At 46.3% G+C, this 20327-nt stretch overlaps 1 protein-coding gene across 4 annotated transcripts in view; it reads left to right on the top strand.

Annotated features, from left to right (window-relative positions):
- Positions 1-20327, top strand: part of ITGA9 (integrin subunit alpha 9) — a 326717-nt gene that overhangs the window by 167290 nt on the left and 139100 nt on the right. For all 4 annotated transcript variants that reach the window (XM_059390569.1, XM_059390567.1, XM_059390568.1 and 1 more), the window contains one exon: positions 13640-13716. In XM_059390569.1, coding sequence (XP_059246552.1) covers positions 13640-13716 — 77 coding nt within the window. The remainder of the gene's footprint in view (positions 1-13639; positions 13717-20327) is intronic.

Here is a 20327-nt window from a genome sequence, read left to right as displayed (position 1 = left end):
GAGCTGAGATCACATAGTAGGCACTCACTAAATGTTTTCTTGGTGAGGGCATGAGTCAGGTGAAGAAGCAGGAACATCATCTTGTAGAACTGGTTGTTGGGTTAAAAATTTCTAACCCATGCATCCCTGGAGCCCATACAGGGCGAGTGCTGGTGAGCCACCAATCCTGACTGATGCTGATCAGGTTCTCAGGTGTGCTGCTGTGTAGGTGAGCTGCACAGCCATGTCAGATAGAGGCCCTCCCAGTAGGAGTGAGCCTGTGAACTGATTCTGCCACAGTGCTGCCCGTCGGCCCTGAGCCATCCATGACACACACAGCACTGACTTCTGTCTTGGAAATAGGCAAAGACCCTGTGGTCCCCAATCTGTTTTCAGTCTTTCCTCAACACCCACGATCACCACAGATCCAGGACCTTGATGGCAGGGGTTGGGGGAATGGTCAGGCAAAACTGCTTTTTGGCTGAACTAGACTTCTGCACAGGATGGGAGCAAAGTCATGGAACCATCCACCAGCCCCACCCTCCTGCTGACCGCACTGAGCTTAGGGGAAACCTAGCACAGCAAGTGACCCAAGCCTTGCTGAGTAGACTTGTGAGCCAAACCACAGAGAAGGGTGTGAGGTTTGACATGTGCATCCAGAAGGTCGGTTAAGTGGTGAGATTTTTTTACCCAATTCTCTCCCAAAGTATCTCCCACATGGTCTTGGCATCAGGTTCCCTAGAAGCAGAGCCTGAGGCAGGGATTTGGTACACATGGGAGAAACCTAAGGAAGTGAGGAAAGTGGAAAGGACTGAGCAAGGATGTGGCCTCAGCTAGGCTAGTCCTATCTGAACTGGAGAATTCAATAACATAAATTATACCAAAGAGCTGTCTTCTTGAGGCAAGGGGGCTGACCTTTCAGGTCCCTTGTTAGTCAGCCATTGCCTGGCCATCCCATGTAGAAGAGGAGTGTAGGTCTCTTTGAAGGAGAGCTGCTTCAGCTTCAGATAGTTCTCTGAGAAAGAATGCAAATGTGAGCCATTTACTGCCTACACTCAACATCAGCAGGGAGAGAGGCCACAGTCGTGCAGGGATGTGGACAGGGCTCCCAGCACCTGCTACATGTATACACACAACCTACTGGCCATACTGACTTTTTACGTCCTTGTTTTTATTTTGAATGTGAACTTCTTTCAAAACACAGGTACCCTAGAAGGTGACTGGTATGTCCTGCTGGTTATTGACACTTGGAGTGGGCTGGGGCCTCAGTGGATGAGCCTGATCAAAGCCAAATGTGCAGAGACATTAGTATTAAAATGCCCTTATTGGTCTCTTCTAGTCAAGGTGGTCAACGAAGCCCCTATGTTTAGGCTTTCTGAGGCCCCATTACAGTGATTATAGATGAGTTAATAGGGACAGAGAGGAGAACGCTGTGGGGGATGGGGCATCAGTCAGCAAGAGAGTTGTAATTTTCTGGAGTGAGTGAAGAAGATGGAAGAGTGGTGGTGGGTGAGCCTCGAGCTACACATGAAGGGGCTGGGTGTCCATCTACCCAGGATCCAGAAAGGCTGCCATGGCCAGGCCAGCAGTTACAGAAGGGTACAAGAGTGACAGGTGGAACTGAAATAGGGAAGGGGGCCTATTTTTTTTATTTTTTTTAAATATCTTTTCAGCGTAACAGTATTCATTGTTTTTGCACCACACCCAGTGCTCCATGCAATACATGCCCTCCTTAATAACCACCACCTGGCTCCCCCAACCTCCCACTCCCTGCCCCTTCAAAACCCTCAGGTTGTTTTTCAGAATCCATAGTCTGTCATGTTTCACCTCCCCTTCCAATTTCCCTCAACTCCCTTCTCCTCTTCATCTCCCCATGTCCTCCATGTTATTTGTTATGCTCCACAAATAAGTGAAACCATATGATAATTGACTCTATCTGCTTGACTTATTTCACTCAGCATAATCTCTTCCAGTCCCGTCCATGTTGCTACAAAAGTTGGGTATTCATCCTTTCTGATGGAGGCATAATACTCCATAGTGTATATGGACCACATGAAAAGGGGGCCTATTAACTGAAACTTGGTAAGTGAAAGAGTTGGTGTTTCTCCCCTGTTGTTGTCCCTTTATACTTTAGGCATGCAGAATAGCAAGCAACCAGGCAGTTTTCTTCTGTAAAGAATTTAACTGGTTGAGATAGCATGAGTTGGCTGGTTCCCCAGAGGAAAGCATTGGCTCATCTGGCATTTAGAGACTCCACTGTAAGTGTTAGCTTCCTCTCCTACTATTCCCTGACACATCCACAGATTTTCTAATCAGTCCTTTTGCCTTATTCTTAAATGCAAATGGACTACCAGTGTAGCCTGAGAATACAGGGGCAATGCGGTACATTGAAAAAAAAAATACAATAAACAACAAAATAACTGACTTAGAAGAAAATAGATTATTTAGGGGATAGAAGAGATTATATAAATTTTAAAACCACCATAAACTGTATGTAATAAATACAAGGAGATTTAAGAATATATTTTGTCCATTGGGAAATGGTTGGAATGCTATTTCTTTTTAAAGGGAAGAAACAAGAAAAGGGGGGGGTTCTTAAAGATTATGGTTGCAGAGACAAAAATTTAGTAGGATAAGAAGATAATGGTAAGAGATCCACCAGTAAGCAGAGCTGAAAGATAAATAGAAAAGACAGCTAAAAGATCAATTTATAAGGTTCTATATTCAAGTAATAGGAATACCAGAAAAAGTAAAGAGAGAATATTTTAAAAGTTATGAGAGACAATAGAACAACATTTCTCAGAGGTAAAGGACAACATTATTTTTTTAATTTAATGGTCTCACCAACTTACAAGCAGGATAGACCAAAAATATCCTGGATACATCATTTTGCAGTGTTTCTGCTCCTAAGATTTAAAGAAAATTCTAAATGCGTACAGGATGGTGGTATTGGGGAATATATGTCAGCTTGTAACAGAATTAGAGACATACTAAACAGACCATCAGACTCCTGATTAGCAATATTAGAAGTCAGAATATAGTAAAATAAGGTTTTCAAAGTTCTGAGAGAAAGTGATTTGAAACTAGAATTTTATACTTTCCCTAACAGTCAAGTATGAGGTCAAAATACAGTTTTCAGACAAGTGAGGACCAGATAGTTTACCTCTTTAGGAACTCTTCCATGGAAATAACTCGAGATGGCATCCAACAAAACAAAAGTGTAACCGCAAATTAAAAAAAAAAATACCAATTTAGAACAAGGGATCAATGAGCTTCAGGAATAATGAAGCCAGCAATTGACAGAATAACAGAATAGCAAAATTTTAGGATAGAGTGTGAATGAAATATGTTTCTTCTCTAAGAAAAAATAAAGGCAATCAAAAACTCTCAGAAAAATAGAAATATGGTCAATATGTCATGGTTCAAACATAGAACAAAATATCATGGGATTTTGAGCAAGTAGAGGGATATAAGGAAGAGAAAGGCTTTGATACTAGAAATATTCTCCCTTAAGTGAAAGTTGAGTATTCCAGGAGTTGAACTTTGCACGTATAGAAGAGAATATGTAATCATGACACTTGGCTTGGTTCTACTGTGATCAATAATCATATAGCCATATAACATTAGCATTACTTATTGGTTTTCAGTTATACTATAAAATATAAATGTCCTTAAATTTGACTGTATAGAGGTAAAAATAGAATGACCGAAGTTCTCTTAGTTTCTTAAATTGGTGGGTCAAAAGATACTGTAAACTTGATGAAACAAGAAATGCTACTAAAAATCACAGAAGTCATCTGCTGAATAGTACTACTTTTTTTTTTAAAGATTTTATTTATTTGACAGAGAGAGACATAGCAAGAGAGGGAACACAAGCAGGGGCAGAGGGAGAGGGAGAAGCAGGAAGCCCGACGTGGGGCTCAATCCCAGGACCCTGGGATCGTGACCTGAGCTGACAGCAGACACTTAACAACTGAGCCACCCAAGCACTCTGGAATACAACTTCTCAAATTGTGTTTGCTGAATCAGCCATATCAGCCTCTTTTGGGATCTTGTGAGATATTTTAACAATCTGACCAGCTGATTCTCTCTTTTTTAAAAAGATTGTTTATATATTTATTTGAGAGAGAGAAAGCACAAGTCAGGAGAAAAGAGAGACATGGGGGGTTTAACCCCAGGACACTGGGATCATGACCTGAGCCAAAGACAGTCGTTTAACTAACCCCTGACCAGGTGATTCTAATGCAGCTGATGTTTGAGAACCATGGCAGGAGAGGAGTTAGGACTAATGATTTGCCTGTCAAAATTAGGAAGGCAGAGGAGAGAAAAATTCTTGTCCATTGTGTCAGGAATTCAGTAAGAGAATGTCTAAATCTGATTAATCATCAAAAGAAACACATGTGGATGTGGATAATAGTGGACTTGGTATAGGAAGGTATGTGGCAGGGGATCATTATTCCTTTTAAACATGTGATTCATTGATTGAAATTAAAATGAAAGAAAAATATTTTTCTTAGATTGGAAAGATTGTCCAGGAGTCTGGGAAATATTCTGGGAGAGTGATCCTTGCTTTTTCTCCTTTTCCTGATTGGGGGGGGGGGGCAGGGGGTAGCTAATTTAATGACCATCCACCATGTGTCTTCCAGATGTTGACTCAGTTTTAGGGGGAGAAAGATTCTGAGAGTGAGGCCCACTCTAGCAAGCAGAGCTGAGTTTCAGCCCATGTGTGTATTTATACGGCTCCACCAAGAGCATCTAACCTCTTTCCTAGGAAAGAATAACCTCATCAAGTCCTGTTGCCAGATAACATTAGGATTTAAATATTGCAGTGTCTTCAACTAAAAGGCACCGAGCCCATATTGGTACATGGGGTTGTGCAGCGAGGGGGACTGCATCCTGGTGAGCCTTTGGAGTCGCAGCCTGCCATCCCAGGTGGTGGAGTTCAGGTGGAACAGCTGCACAGACAGGGTGTGTAACATGGAGGCAGTGACTAAAGCCTGTGCAGTGTAACTCCCAAGGGATCTGTGGCTTTCTCTGATGAGCGGGACAGGCAGGAGGCTAGGCCTCCCCACTGTGAAGAATGGTGTTGGGAGAATGTGGGCTATGGGATAAGTGCTAGGCCGTGTGAGTAAATAGTCGTACCGTTGCCATAGTGCTGAGAACCACCTAGGATCCTGGGCTTTCTGCAGCCTGATGAACATATACTTCACCTTAAAAATTGAAGGAAAGTTGGGGTGCCTGGGTGGCTCAGTCAGTTAGGCATGTGCCTCTGGCTCAGATCAAGCCCCACATCAGGCTCCCAGTTCAGTGGGGAGCCTGCTTCTCCCTCTGCTCCTGCTTGTGCTTTCTCTCTCTCTCTCTCTATCTATCTATCGATCTACGCATCTATCTCTCATAAACAAACTCTAAAAAAAATTTCAAGAGAAGTAGAGACCTACCTGTTCTCAGGGGATATTGAATACAAAACCAAGCAACAACAAGAAAAAGCAACTTGTTTTATCCCTTAACCTGAAAAGTATTTAAAAGGACTGTAATAAATCCAAAAGCAATTTAGTGTCTACTCCATATAAGACCTTGATAAAGAGAGAAGACATTACTGCCTTCAGTGGGCTTACAGTGCAGGAATAATGTGTACAGGGAAGAAGGTGAGATTCATATTAGTGTGTGTGAGTGTTTCACTCCCGAGACCACATCCAGCCAAGAAGAAGGTGTTTTATGGAGAGAGGAAGAATGGGCTGGAGCCAAGAAAGCAGGGTTTGGACACTCGAGGCTGGAGGAGTTTGACAGGCTAAATGAGAACGAAGGACTGATGGATGACTGATGGTCTTCCATGTGGCCGAATGTCTGGTTTTGGGGAAAGGGGCGAGGCCGTGAAGACTGGGACTATAGTCATGCTGTCTAAGGTTTTGTTCACCGGCCACAGAGCCAGACTTGTTGCTACCTGGGACAGGCAACCATTACATCTTTTTGAGTGTGGGGAGACCAGAGACCTTCCTTGGGGATACTGGTCTCCCTGGGCCTGGAAGCACTTGGGAGCTCTCACAGTGGCCCCAGGAAGACCTTGCTTGCATGTGAGTTCTCAGAGGTTCAGTGTGGAAGACCCAGAGAGTTGACTCATTATTAGTTCCTAGTGGTTATCAGCTGCTGAAACAGTATGGAACTGAATGGAAGAATTCTGTAGGGCCCCATCTGGCCTGTGTGCTGGGAAGGAAGCTAGGTCCCTTACCTTTCCCCTCAGGTGAGCATACTAGTGGCTATGACAGAAGACCTGTCTTCAAACCCTCTACACAAGGTAGAGCTTTGAAAACTCTGGTTGCTCTCAAGCTTGCTCAGGAGGCCCCCAGAGACCTGGCTGGGGCTGGACTTCCAGATTGCCCACTTTGTAGACAAATGTTAGGTTTGTGCTGATGCATTACTGCGGCAGTAGAAAACGAACGTGTTCTGCACCCCCAGAGAACCCCAGGGCAGCTTTCTTCCCCTGGCTTCTCTGGGAAAGGAGCATAGTCAGGGGCTCACAAAGTGAGATCAGGGTCCCAAGCCAAGGCAGAATGTATGCACCCAGTGGCATGGGGCAAGTGACTTAGCTCCTGAGAGCCCCCTTATCACCTGTCACTTGGTGTGCCATCATCTGCTCTGCCTGCCTGGGAGTGATTGTGGGATCTGTGAAATAATACATGAAGGGCATTGAAATGATGAGGCAGCATTAGATTCTACTCTTCCCTTCCTGGGGGGAGGGAGGGGCAAGTCATCTAGCCTCCAGAAGCCTTCCATCTCTTCCCCAGTGAGTAGAGGGGACAAGGCAGTTTCACAGCATTATTGTGAGGAAAGAATGGGGCAAACCTTGTGAGCATCTCAGCAGGGATGGAAGAAACAGATGCTCCACTGAAGCTGATTCCTTTCTGCTGGGGTATGTCCAGTCTCAGCTGGTCCCTGAGTAGGTTCCCCAGGAAGCAGGCAGTGATACTATCCAAGGGCTCTGGCTGGTTCTTCGTATGGACCTCTTGTGATCTTCAGCGCTGGTCCTTGCCTGTCAGGCCCAGAGATGCCCCTGTCCTAGAGGGGATGGTATGGAGGTGATCTATAGCACCAGCTCAAGCTGGAATGGTGTGTGAATCCCCACCTCTGCACTTCCTCTCTCCTGCCACCACTGTAGTCCAGGCCACCATCATTTCTCACCTGGACCAGGTCATTTCTCTTTATAATGCCTGCCACCTCCATAGTTTCCCTCTGCCCTTAGAAGAACATCCAGACTCTTGTTGAGGTCCACAGACCCTGTGCAGCGGGGCCCTGGCCTCTCCAGGGTCATCCAGTGCTGGCTACACGCTGCATGCCAACCACCCTCAAACTCACCAAACCCTCTCCTGCCTTAGGCCCTTTGCACATGCTGATATCTCTTGTAGGAAGCTCTCACTGTGTCTTTCTCACAGCCTGTTCTTCATTTTTCAGGTCTCAGCTGACATATCACCTCTGCAGAGACCCATACTCCTCTACCTGTATTCCCTGACTTAACTGTTTGATTCCTTCATGAAACCTGTCAGTTTGTTATTATTTTGTCTAATGGCCTTTCTGTCTCCCTCACTTGAATGGAGGCACAAAAGGGCAGGGATCTATTTTGTCTCATTTTCTATTGGTTCTTGGTAGCTGACAAGGTGCCTAGCCCTCAGTGGCTGTTCTGAAAGGACACAAGGCCAGGGCTTCCTGCAAGGAGTGGACATCCTATCAGAATTTCTTCATTGACAGATTCAGCCAAGCTGTCTAATTTTTTAAAATGTGCTCTATGAACTCTCTGGGAATTCCTCCCAGGCAGGAGAGCGTGGTGTGCAATCAGGGTGATTCACTAACAATGGTAGTCTGTTTGTGCACGTGTGAATGTCCTTTCCAAAAAACAAGGTGGAGGAAACCTACACCTAGTGAAGAAAGAGGCATTGCCTGTGTTGAGAATACTCACTTTGTCTTCTTTCAAGGGAAATGGGGGCTGTTTTACTCTAATGTGAATTTGGAATTATGTTGAAGCCATAAATTTCAGGCCTCCGTTGTGCTGGAAATCGTCACCCCCTGTCCCCTTCAGTGCCTGTGTGTGTGGAAATAGAGCCCCAGCCTTCGAGAACTCACTGTTTGTTCAGCTTGGACATGAGGTAATCGTTTCCCAGGTGAGGCACCCAGGTGTCTTAAAAAGCCAGCTTGAAGGTTTATTTTCGTTATCACATATGGAGTCTGCTGAACATTGCAAAGCCGAGGGGTCAGAAGGATGAAACAGAGAGAGCATGTCACTGAAGACCCGGGCCAGATGGGTTTCAGAGACCATCCAGTCTGCTCGGAGTGGGGCAAATTAAGCATTTGGATTCAGGGGAGCAGTTTGGTCCAGCAGAGGAGGGGGCAGTGTTAGAGGAAGAAGTTTCCGCCCCCATCCCTGGTCCAGCCAGATCACCCCGTCCCCTTTCACAAGCATCAGCTGCTTGTCCTCAGCTTCTGGGTAATCTTTTCAGAAAGGGCATCTCGGTGAAACACATGTGAAGGCCATCTAGCTTCAACTATGTGGGAGGAAGACATATAGTTCAGCTTCCCCGATGACCACAGAAGTCCCATTACATCTCCGTGTCTCTGGGTTCTCCTCCAGCGTTAACCCCAAGAGCAGAGGAGAGGTGACTCCCATCTCTCAAAGGCTGGGCCGTACCTGGTAGTGACCCATGCAGTCTGCAAACTTTCTTCTTTAGTGCTTCATCTCTATAACTTACGGAAAGAGTGTGTCCTGATTCCCCACAACTCTTTGTAGGAGAATATGGTGGTTTTCCCCCAAATCTGCAGGCCTGTTGGGTTTTCTTTCCTTCGTCCTGCCTTATGGAAAACCTTGCCCACGAGCCCATGCTGTGTGTGTATAAACAAGTGAGGACACATGTCCTGTGGATAGTCTCTGCCTGGGGAAGAAACATTAGCTCCGCCTTTGTCACCTTCAGAGGTGACTGAGGAAGTCAGAGGCCAGGCCTTGCTACTTGAAGTTATACCTGGAGCCCCGCTGAGGTGAGGCTCAAGTGGGTGTGTGAGAGGGGTCTTGCTGGCAGCTTCTCCAGTCTTCCTCCCTGTTGCCCGAATGCATCTGGCTCTGCAGCCTTTAGATATACAGCTAGTGTGTTCTACTTTTTCTCTTTTGGCACCAGCACCTTTATTCCTGGTTCTATTTTCTGCCTCTCGTGACTAGTTAGTAGTAGCTGTTTAAAAAAAAAAAAAAAAAAAAAAGAATTGATAAATGAAGCATAGGACACACAAAGATTCCAGGATGAAAAATCAGGGGAGAGCATTTCGGGACCTGGGGGCCAGAAGGTCTCTAGGAGCAAGTTGATATTAAAAGCTGATATTAAAAGGCAGGGGTTGTAGGGGGATGTGAAATGTGGCCTGTAAAAGGCCAGCCAGGCCCAGGCAGTCCTGGAGTCCAGGGTAGCGAAGAGGCCAGGTGCAGTTCCCCGTGGGCCAGCTCAGCTCTTGCTCGTTTCTCATAGAGGTAGAGCCAGACCATGGGAAAGGCTGTCTTTAGGCAGAGGGGAGTGTGCTGTGAACTGCAGGGCCATGGAGTAAACCGAAGGATACCCCCAGACAGAACTTAATCACTTCCAGTTTTTTCATAAAGACATGAGGCAAAATTGGTGCTGTGTTTGCTTTAGAGGAAGACCAGTGGGACTGTTGTTCTCCCATGATTTCAAAATCTAAAAGGATAATTTGTACAGACCCTGATAAGGAAGAAATTCCTCCACTTTAATTTTATGAAGTATTTGTCTTTCATTTATTCCTGTGGACATGATATTTTTTAGAAAGCAACTCTGTCTGTATGACCTGATTTTAAATACCAGGCAAGGAGATATTTCCTTTCTTCATTTGGGCACAAGGCTGAACCCAGAAATCCTGGGACCACCCTGAGTAGTCCCAGTGTTAAACACAGTGTTGGATTCTGGAAAAAGGAGCCCATTAAAACAGAATTGGAAAGAGAAACTCATGGCATTTACACATTTTTTTTTAACCCTGTACTACGTGCTGGGGGTTACAGACATGGTTTACGTATGGCCAGGCCTCTGGGAGCTTCTATGGGACTGGGAGAGGAGCAACAGTTCAGAAATGTATCCCCCATTGTCCAGGCAGAGACCCCCTGCTAAGTCACATTGCCCATCATTGAATGCTTCACTCATGTTAGCTAAAGATAGCCTTCTTGTTTGGCCCCCTTGGGATGGGATATGAAAAGCATATATTCCCACACAGTCCAGTTGTCCTATTTTCTCAGGCCTCAGCATGGATGGGGTTGCTATAGCAACCCTGTCTGTAAACAGTATCTAATCTGTGTTAATGATTTTATATATATTTTACTGCAAATATCACCAAGTCCAAGAAATTGACCCTCCTATGAACATGACAGCTGGAATAGGTGAAGAATCCTACTTCCCACTAGATCAGAAGTGAAGATTTTTTTCCAACATGACTTTGAGTAAGGGAAGTGGGCACCCCATGGCTTGAATGCCCAGGCAGCTTCCTTTCTGCAGTCAGCCTTGGCCAGGACAGCCACTGAGCTGCCAGCCACAAGCCACACATCCCCAAGGCTGTGTTGGCCTTGGTGGCCACAGAGTTGGGAAGAAAGCTCTAGCCTCTGTACTTTGGCTCAGAGAGAGCTGTAACTTGAGCTGGATTCATTGTATCCTTTTTTTTTTTTTCTTGGATGAAGAGAATGGGGAAATCAATAGATAAATATTTTAGAACAGGAGTCCACAAACTGCAGGCTAACTCTGGTCTGCTGCTTATTCTTATAAATAAAGTTTTATTGAGACACAGCCATGCCTGTTTCTTCACATGGTGCATATGGCTGCTCTCAGCACTAGTTACAACAGAGACTGCACAGCCTAGAGTGAAATGGGTTTACTAGATACCCTTTACAGAAGAAGTCTGCTGACTCTGTTCTAAAAGAAGCAGAGGAAGGATTTGGGGAGGAGGAAAAGTAATCTCCATGGAAATCTGGGTGAAGACCAGAGTGAGGCAGGAGCCAACATGGAAATGTAGTCTGTGAGTATGAGAAGGCTGCTGGGTGTCTGCATGTCTCTGAAGCCTGAGGCAGGAAACGGTTGTCTCCTGAGAGAAAGCATTTATCTCTTTTTACCAGAGAGGAATTAAGAGATGGTGGCTTCTCAGATCTTCCAGGTAAAGAAACAGACAGGGCTTTGCCAACCAGTAGGTGGCTGCTGGAGGGAAGTGGGATAGACTGTTTCCGGGCTGGTGGGGAGTTTGTCCGATTCAGACAGCCAAGCTTGTGTTTGCCTAGAACACCAGGGAGATGAGGGGCAAAGGTGGGCAGAGGAATTTCTTAGAGGCCTAGAAGCCACAGGTTCCTTATCAGAGGCTCTACGCTTGCATGTCGCTGAGGGATGGGTGTGGAGCTTTGGCGAGGATGATCAGTGTATTAGCATTGGCCCAGATTGGAGCATCCACCATGGGGCTCCCCATTTCAGTGGTCACCAGCTCTCAGAGCACCACGTGGTCCTCTAGGGTTGACCAGAAAACCTCAACATGCCAGGCTCTGGGGACCGGCACAAAGGTGAGCAGGACCAATATGGCCCCCATCTTCATGGAGCCTAATTTTAGCAGGGGACACAAACAGGAAACATGTAATTATAAAATCAGTTAGTTATGACTGAGATGAGCGGTAGCAGGAGAAAGTGCCCGGAACTACAAGAACTTAACAATGGAAGCCTGAGCTCGTGGGGGGCTCAGAGATGTGGCTTTGGTTTGCTCATGGAAGGATGCAAAGACACACCCCGGGTGAATGAGGTGGAGGAGCTGGAGACCGGCTTCAGTGGAGGCCCTGCTTTTCCTATGGGAAGATGGAAGGCTAGTCTGAGGGGGTAGCTGGCACAAGAGAGCCAGAGGGACAGAGGTGAGGAGGGTGGGGACAAGGTCTTGTCAGATTGTATACCGCAGGATGATTGAGGTCACATCCTCTTTATCACTTCTTACCCACATCCCCCCCTCACCCAGCGGTGGGGAACCCAACTGTCCCTCTCGCCTGTGACCCTGGAAAACCTTACACCGAAAGGAGCCTGTCAGCAGGGCCAGGGCTTGGTATCGTGGGACTTGAAGCTTATATAATTTGGGAGGAAAGTTCCCTTGAAGGAAAATGTGAAATTACAAAAGACAAAGTTAAGTTCAAGGCCTCAGTCAGGGCATGACAAGGAGGGACCTTCACTTTCAATTTCAAAGGTGAAGCCACCTTCGGTGCTTTTCCCCTCATCCCTACTCTCAGAGAGCCTGCCTCTGTCTCCGAAGATATCCGTGCCGTCCACATCAGCTTCCCACTGTTCTCTCCTTGCTTGAGATCACAAACAAAGACCCAGTGTCTTCTAGCAAATTCTCCTGGAAATCTGGCTCTCTCCTTCCTCCTAGTAGTGTCCAAAAGAACTCGGGAATTTCCTGCTTTTGCCCAAGACTTCCATGATCCTCCCCCCCGCGCCCCGCCCGTCACAATGAAGGCAGGGGAATGTTGGCTGGGGCGCTTCATTCTTTTGGAAATGTGATGGAGGAATATGAATTTCCATAGGCAGAAATGTTCTGTCTGGTAGGTCTAGACTGTCTATGGGCCAGCAAGTTCACTGGAGCCCACGTTGGCACTCTGAGCACTGCCTGGACATACCCTGCGGGACAGGAACAAATCCCTTGGAACTGTGTTCTGTGGTGGGGAAAAACCCACAGGCATGAGCAGTGACAGAGGAGAAGTTTAATAGTGAATGACTTACAGCTGAAAAATGACAACAGGCTCTTCTCTCCCAAATCCAAAATGATCAAAGCCACTTCCCAGTAGTGAGCAGTGTCTGTCAGTCGGGAACGTGGGGAGTCTGCTGTCCTTAGATGAGACATGTTAGAGCACTCCAGAGCTCCAGACGAGTGTAAGGGAGGGACCGGCCACCCTGCTGTGGGGTATAGGGGAAAACTAACTCCTCCCAAGGTGCCGCCCCCGATTCCCTGGCCAGCCTCCACACAGGCCCTCAGTGCACTGCACAAGCACTCTGACCAGCGGGCTGGCTTGGCGCACTGAGAGCTGGGCCCCAGCGCTGGGTGAGGCCTTGGCCATTGAGGTCCGATCTGTTCTGGAGGCTGCCCACCCCCTACCCCTAAGATGCGGGAAAGGGTCGCTCATCCCTGGTGTGGTGCCCTCAGCCTGATAGCCACAAGGCCTTTTAGACTGTTCTCTTTGCAACTAAACATTATCATATCCCATCACCCAGGCAGAACCCACCTTCATCAGAGACTTTCTGCCTCCCCAAGAGAGCAAACAGAAGGAAATAACCACACTGTAATCTAAGAATTCTTTACACAACTGGATTATTATTCACGCACATCTGACAGCATTTAAAGATCTTCTCAAGGAAGAAGTTCCTTCTTGAGGAACCTACTAGAAGAAACACTTCAACAGACTGAGACATGAGCCACAGGAGGAAAGCATGCTGCAGCCCAGCCCCCCACTGCTGTGGGCTCCCCCAGAGGAGGAGGAGGAGGAGCCCTCACTTTGGTGGGGGGCTGGCTTCCAAGGAGGAAAGCTTTCACAGGAGTTCCTGCTGACTTAGAAAGAAATAGTTGGCTGATATTTACTCCTTTGCCGTTAAATCCTGTTCTTCCTGTCTTCTCTCCCCTACAGACCGTCTTTGAAAGGAACTGCCGCTCAGAGGACTGTGCTGCGGACCTGCAGCTCCAGGGTCAGCTGCTGCTCTCCAGGTAACCCAGCTCTCCTCCTGCCACCTCGCTCTGGGAGGCTCCTTTGTCAGGACCCCAGGCCCGAAGCCGGAATGTGCGGAGTACCCCACCACCCCACAAAGAGATAACTAGAATTGGTGGGATACAACACTCTACAACAGTATTTTATAGCTTAACAAGAATGTATATGATACAATAATTTTTTTAAAAAAGATTTTATTTGAGAGGGAGCAAGCTAGATAGAGTGTGCGCACTGTATGGGAGCTGAGAGGGAGAGGGTCCAGCAGACTCCTGGCTGAGCTGAATAGGGAGCCCAGTGCAGGGCTCCATCCCAGGACCCTGAGATCATGACCTGAGCCAAAGGCAGAGGCTCAACCCACTGAGCCTCCCAGATGCCCCTGCAATAATTTTAACAATAGCTATCCTCTGGTGGGGATGATTCGCTCTTTGTTTCATTTACGGTTCTGCATATCTCACAGATTAGCCTGTATTTCTGATTCCTGTGAGTATTTGTGTGATGAAGGGAGTATTTTATAGTTACTCATTGTATGAGATTGAACCATAAGAAATTGCCAGGGTTTAAGTGGGACAGTTCCTATGATTTGACTTAATATTATAATAGGATTCTTTTCATGTTTTCCCCTACATTTAACAATGGCATCTGTTTTCACAACAGGTGAAGGCTCTTTGGTGGCGGGAGGGTGTGCCGGGAGGGTGTGCCGGGAGGGGTAGGCGATGTGATCCCCAGGAACAGACCGGCTCTGTTGTTTCAGGCTTCCCTCCCCCAGTATGAGAGTCCTCCTGGCAAAGGTAAACCACACAGAGGCCTCCTGTTTCCTCTCTGCCAGCCTTTTATTTTAGACACCTTGTAGGATGAAGGTGCTTGTCCTGAATCATTTGGCCACATTTCAGAGAACGGTTTCCTTTCAAAGACAGTTCCTTTGGAACGTTTGTTTTAGCCTGGGGGCTGGAACATCTGTCCATACATGTATTACCATTGCTCAAAAACTGTCCTCACTTTTGATACTTCTCCAAATGCCATTTTATGTTCCTTATTTGTAACCATGAGAGTTAAGTTTGGGTGGATGTAAGAAATATCCCATTATGAACCAGTGACTGCACTGAAACACACTTTGGTTGATAAATTATCTATTATTTATCAAAAAGTAATACTAAGATTCTTTTACTTTTGTTTTCATTTATTGGGCAAAAGATGATATAACACACACCCCCCACACACACACACACACAAATACTTCTCCAAGCCACTTAAACGTTAATTAGCATTACTTTGACTTCTGATAAATGTGGTAAATTAAAATGGCACACATTTTGCCAAGCTGAGAAAATGACTTCAAATAAAAGAAGTGGATATCAGAATTTTTTTAAGGTAAAGAAGTTCCTGCAGTTATTGGAGAAACCAGTTCTAAAGAAAGTTCACAAATTATCAGGCCATTACTTTCAGTTTTAAATAGGTCTTCCAAAAAGTGTCTTAGGGACAAAGTAACATAAAACAAAAACACATGAATTTGTGTTGTCGTGAGGCAGACAGTAAATGTTGGAAGTTTGTTTTGGATCAGAAAACTTTATGTGGTGGGAAAATGTTCATTTGCTCCAAGGTTAAGTATTAGGTTAGTGAAGTCCTGATGTTCCAGCTGCCCATTGATGGACATAGTCAAGTTCTTCTCTGTGCCATTTTGCATTTCTTGTATTAAGACATAAAACCCAAGGCTCATGGTCAGTAAGCCACTGGTGGTTAAAACAACCTCGACTGCCCCTCAGGAGTGTTGATCAGAACCAGGTCTGCTCTGTGGGCCCAGAAATTGATAATTTGAGAACAGTTACAGTGGCCAGTGTACCAGTGAGCTTTAGCCACAGAGAAAGGCTGCGTAACAAAGCACCTCAAAACTCAATGGCTTAAAACAGCAGTCATCCCTTTTAATGGAGCTGCCAGTTAACTGAAGGTTAGCGGGTCCAGGCTGGGATCAGCTGGATCTTGGCTGACTTGTCCATGCATCTGGGGTTCAGCAGAGAGTAGGTTGATCTAGGCTAGGTTTGGGTGGCCAAGTTTAGCTCTGCTTCATGTGTCTTTCATTGTCCTGCTGGAACCACTCGGCTAGCATGGGCTTATCCTCATGCCTTGGCAACAGCACAAAGGGCAAACAGAAACATGCAGTAACCCTTAGAGTCTCAGCTCAGACCTGGTGCACTGTTACTTGAGCCTTACTCTGTTGGTCACAGCAAGTCATATGACCGACTTCCAAGTCAGGAAAATATTCTCTTCCCCCTTAACAAGAGGAACTGCAAAGTCACAGAGAAGAGGACCTAAGTTCATGGAGGGGTGAACTGGGACCTAAAAGACAGAATGCACTACCACGTGAAGCAGAGGACAGCTCTTTCCTGATATCTTATAGTTTCCAGGGATGTTTCAGCCTTTCTGCTAATTCCATCATCCTTGACTTAGACATGGGACCTAGAGACTGGGTAAGGAGATTTTCTGAATCTCAGAAGTGGTGCCCTTGGATGAAAGCTATGGTACTGTCCTTAGGATGACTTATTTCCCAGGAGGCTCCCCTGGTCTCTCAAAATAGCCTTTTGTCTAGATCCCGCATTAAACCCTCATTGTATCTTGGGCCCCTGACTGTCCCCAGAGGAGTCATCAAAGAAACATTAATTGGTAATTGGGTGGGGAGAGATACAATACCAAATGATGGTTTTCCTTAGACCTTCACGTAGAGCCAGGTACAAAGTGAGGGAAGTCACAGGCATTAAGCTGCTGATGGAAACCAGGGTCTGAATTTGGTTGACAAAGTCTTGGTTGTTGAACCAGAACTGAGCTGATCTGGTTTATTACTGAGCTCTGTTGAACCATGATTGCCCCAGGTGGGAGCCGTGATTGCCTCTGGGTGGGATGCACATCCCGTAACTGTTCAAATCAGGGAAACACTGGGCATCAAGCTGCGGACATGACTGGTGTGTGTGCCATGATCTCCCGGCATGCACTGTGTAGGTGGGAGAGGACAGCTCCCCACCTCCTCTGGATGAGGCTGTCCAGATTGTTTCTATTGAACAGAGCTGAAAACTCCCATTTGTAAAATGACGCAACTGTGTTTTGTTTTGTCTGTCTGAATACCCAGAGTATCTAAGATTACCGCACCTGTGATCAAGATAAAGAAAAAGAAATGTAGACTATGGCAGCTGATCTAAAAATACATACGTATATATTTTTATGCCTCCCGTAGGAGATGAGTGGAACATTTCAGTGCCTTCTGGCCAGCCAACCTGAATAATGAAAGAACTCTTAGGGAAAGTGAAAGGACACAGTAAATATTTACGAAGTTAGAAGAACCATCTAGTGGCCACATGTAATGGTCCTATGTTGGTAGCTTTAACAATGCAATTATCACAGTGGAGATGTGGGGTCAAGTGTATGTCCCAGAATTCTTGGCTGTGAGACAGGTAGCTCCATCCATGAAAAAAATCAGCCTTCGAGACTAGGATTGCTGCACCCAGAGAACTATTTAGAACCTGAAACAAATTATTCTTCTCAAAAGTGCAAAGTGGCCAGAATCATCAACTGCATAGCATGCGGTAGAAGTAAAGTCTTGTTTGATAAAGAGGAAGAGACCCCTGTCTATGGAATGCCCACCATGCTCTGCATGCCCTTGAGGGTCATCAGTATACTTAGATAACACCATACCTTACCAGCTGTGCAACCTTGGGCAAATTGCTTAACATCTCTGTGCCTGTTCCCTCATCAGTAAAACAAGAGAAATAATAGCAACACCTTATTAAGTTATTCCAAATATTTCATGAATTAAAACATTTAAGTGCTTCCAAAAGTGCTTGGCATATAATAGGCCCTCAGCAAATGAGAGTTAGCATTAGTCTTTTGTTGAATCCTCTCAGTGACACTAGGAAGTAAATATTATTACACTCCTTTTAGTGGGGAAGATACAGATGCTTGGGGAAGCCAGGTTCCTTGCTCAAGCCATTAAAGCCAGGAGTGGCTAATTCTGCATGTTGCTCTCCTCCTATGCACTAGCCTCAGTGGCTGTTGGGGTCTGATACCCGCTGGCTCTGGACCAGAAGTATCAAGCCTGGAGACCTTGGAGAGAAAGTCCTCTGTGAAAAGTCCCATCCTGAAAGGAGGTGGATGGGTTAAAATATCCGTTATCAAGAGGGCTTCCATCTGTCCCTGCTCATGCTCCCTCACGGGCTGTCGGACATGTGAAGCTTTACACCACAGCGTTCCCCTCTGGAGATAGTCGCTGCCTATCCTGCCGGGTCGGTGGTGATCTCTGCATTGAGTCACACGTTTTTAATCCATATAGGCTGGATTTTCCTCTCCATGGAGGGCCTCAGATTTGACCTGAAACATGTGGCTGTCACATCAGCACTTTCCTCAGTTGTAAAGCCGCCATCATTGTTGTTGTTTTATGAAGGAAGGTGAGCAGGAGCTGATCAGAAACCTGGAAAACTTATGCCCTGGCCAGAATGTTAGCCTTCAGATTTACTGTTTTTCTCCTTTGCTGTCTGTCCCAGATCTGGAAGAAAAATGCAAAAGAAGTTTATTGACTGGGAGCAGCTGGCTTTTTCAGTTGCTGTTTCTGGAATCTCTGGAAACAGGAATGGTTTTTTTGAGGGTTTATTCTTGAAAGAAAAATGAAATGCTCCCATGAATAGGAGTTTTTGAATGAGTGGAAGGATTGCTCATCCTCACTCGTCTCTCTTGGAATAAGTCTTTGCTTTTGCTCTGATGTGGGTTTCCTAATGGGAGGCAGCAGGTGTGTCTCCCACATTTCAGGAACACTTCAAGGCTGAGTGGACATGTGGGTAGTCTTTCTGTGGGAGTTACCTAGGCAGAGGGTAGGATTTGGGCCCTGGGGAAGGTAGTTAGCCGACTCAGGCAAGCAGAAAGACATTCACACACTAGCGGGGGAGGGAGGGTCTTGAAGGAGGCAGTATCCTTCCAGAGTGCCTAGCTTCTACGCACCGGCAGGAAGTGACACGATGCTAGTATATTCATTTATTTGACAGATACTAACAGAGCCCTGGCTACGGCTATACAAGGCTTAGTGGAAACAAATAAGGACAGTTTACTGCACCACGATGCAACACTAGCATGTCAGTTACTTATTGCTGTGTAACAAGTCACCCCAAAACTTCATGCCTTGGAGAAACCACTATTTATCTCTTGATTCTGTGGATCATCTGTTTAGGCTGGGCTCAACTGTTTGGGTCTTCTGGTCTCCTGGGCTCCCTCACAGATCTGCAGCCAAGTTCAGGTTGGCTGGTTGCCTCTGTTTGTGATGACTGGCTTATCGTTGGCCAGGGTTTCTCACTGGCCTCCACGTGGTCCCTTGTCCCCAAGCCAGCAAGCTCAGTCTTATTCTTATGGTGGGGCAGGTATCTAAAATCTAGGACAGCAAGGCACAAGGACTCATAAGGTCTAGTTTCATTGTCACACTCTGTTGGCCAAAATGAAGTCACAGGGTCAACAGGATTCAAGGGGTGGGGACATAAACTCTGCTTCCTGGTGGGAGAAGCTGCAATGTCACATGACAGGGGATGTGAGTGGAGAGAAACCATCAGTCCGTTCATCATACCCAGCTATCACAGTGGACGGCTGCTGCTTCATCCTGCAAGGAGATGCTCGGGAACCGTGGAAAACACTCACCTTACCGTTACTGCATCAGAGGGGCCAAGGGGCTGGGGTATTTGACTCTCAGTCATTGGTTGTGGGCTACTCTGGGGTTGGGAGGGTAGAGAAAGTTAATTCCCTGGCACCACCAGCCTGTGACAGCAGCCTTGTCTGGTTCTAGAAAAAGACCCTTGGATACAAAAATGCAAACACTGGCAGCTAGAAGTCAGCAAGACTGAAACAGTCCGAGGGGAGTGGCAGGGGCATGGGTTATGTCTGCTACACCCACTTTCTCAAAGAATCTCAGTTGATGAACATATTCTGGAGTTTCTAACAGGAGTGTTAGAGCACCTTTTGGCCCCAAGGCTTCTTCCCTTTAAAACTTCCTGAGAAGGCTTGCTTTCCAGTGTTTTGCCAAATACCCAACACTCTCCATTACTATGGTAACTTTATTACCTATCACATTTGTTTGTATCTTACTGCTTTGTCCTTCTCTAGCAAACATGACCACATAATGCCCACATGCTGAAGAGCATTTGGGTTTTAGAGCAAACCCACAAGCCAAGCACAGGGTTGGGAGCCTTGTTCCCATTTTCCGGAGGACAGCAGCAAAGTCAGGTAAAGGATGTGTCCACAGCACATCCCAGGCAGAGACGATAAGACCTCTGGCTCCTCCGTCATCCTGGGAGGAACCTGAGTGGAGTGAGGCCAAGCAGCTGTGTTTCTTTGGAACCCTGGCTCTAGACAGGCTAGGGATGAGCACAGAGGGTGACTCTGTGGTTCTGAGATGCCCTCTCTGTTGTCCTACAGAGTAACCTAGGCAGGGTAAAAATAAGCCCAGCTTGCAGGAGTTCATGGTTGGTGGTTTGTGTGTATGTACTGGCAGCCACAGCATTTCAGGGGCAGAATGGGAAGCTGATAGGCAGGAACTAGAGTCACTTTTCTGAGGTGCAACAGAAAGTTACATGGCAGTGACAGGAAAAACACG

This window comes from Mustela nigripes, chromosome 2, assembly GCF_022355385.1.
Source record: "Mustela nigripes isolate SB6536 chromosome 2, MUSNIG.SB6536, whole genome shotgun sequence".
Lineage (NCBI taxonomy): Eukaryota > Metazoa > Chordata > Mammalia > Carnivora > Mustelidae > Mustela > Mustela nigripes.
The sequence above is the reverse complement of the archived record's forward strand: the minus strand, read 5'-3'. Positions and strand labels throughout refer to the sequence as shown.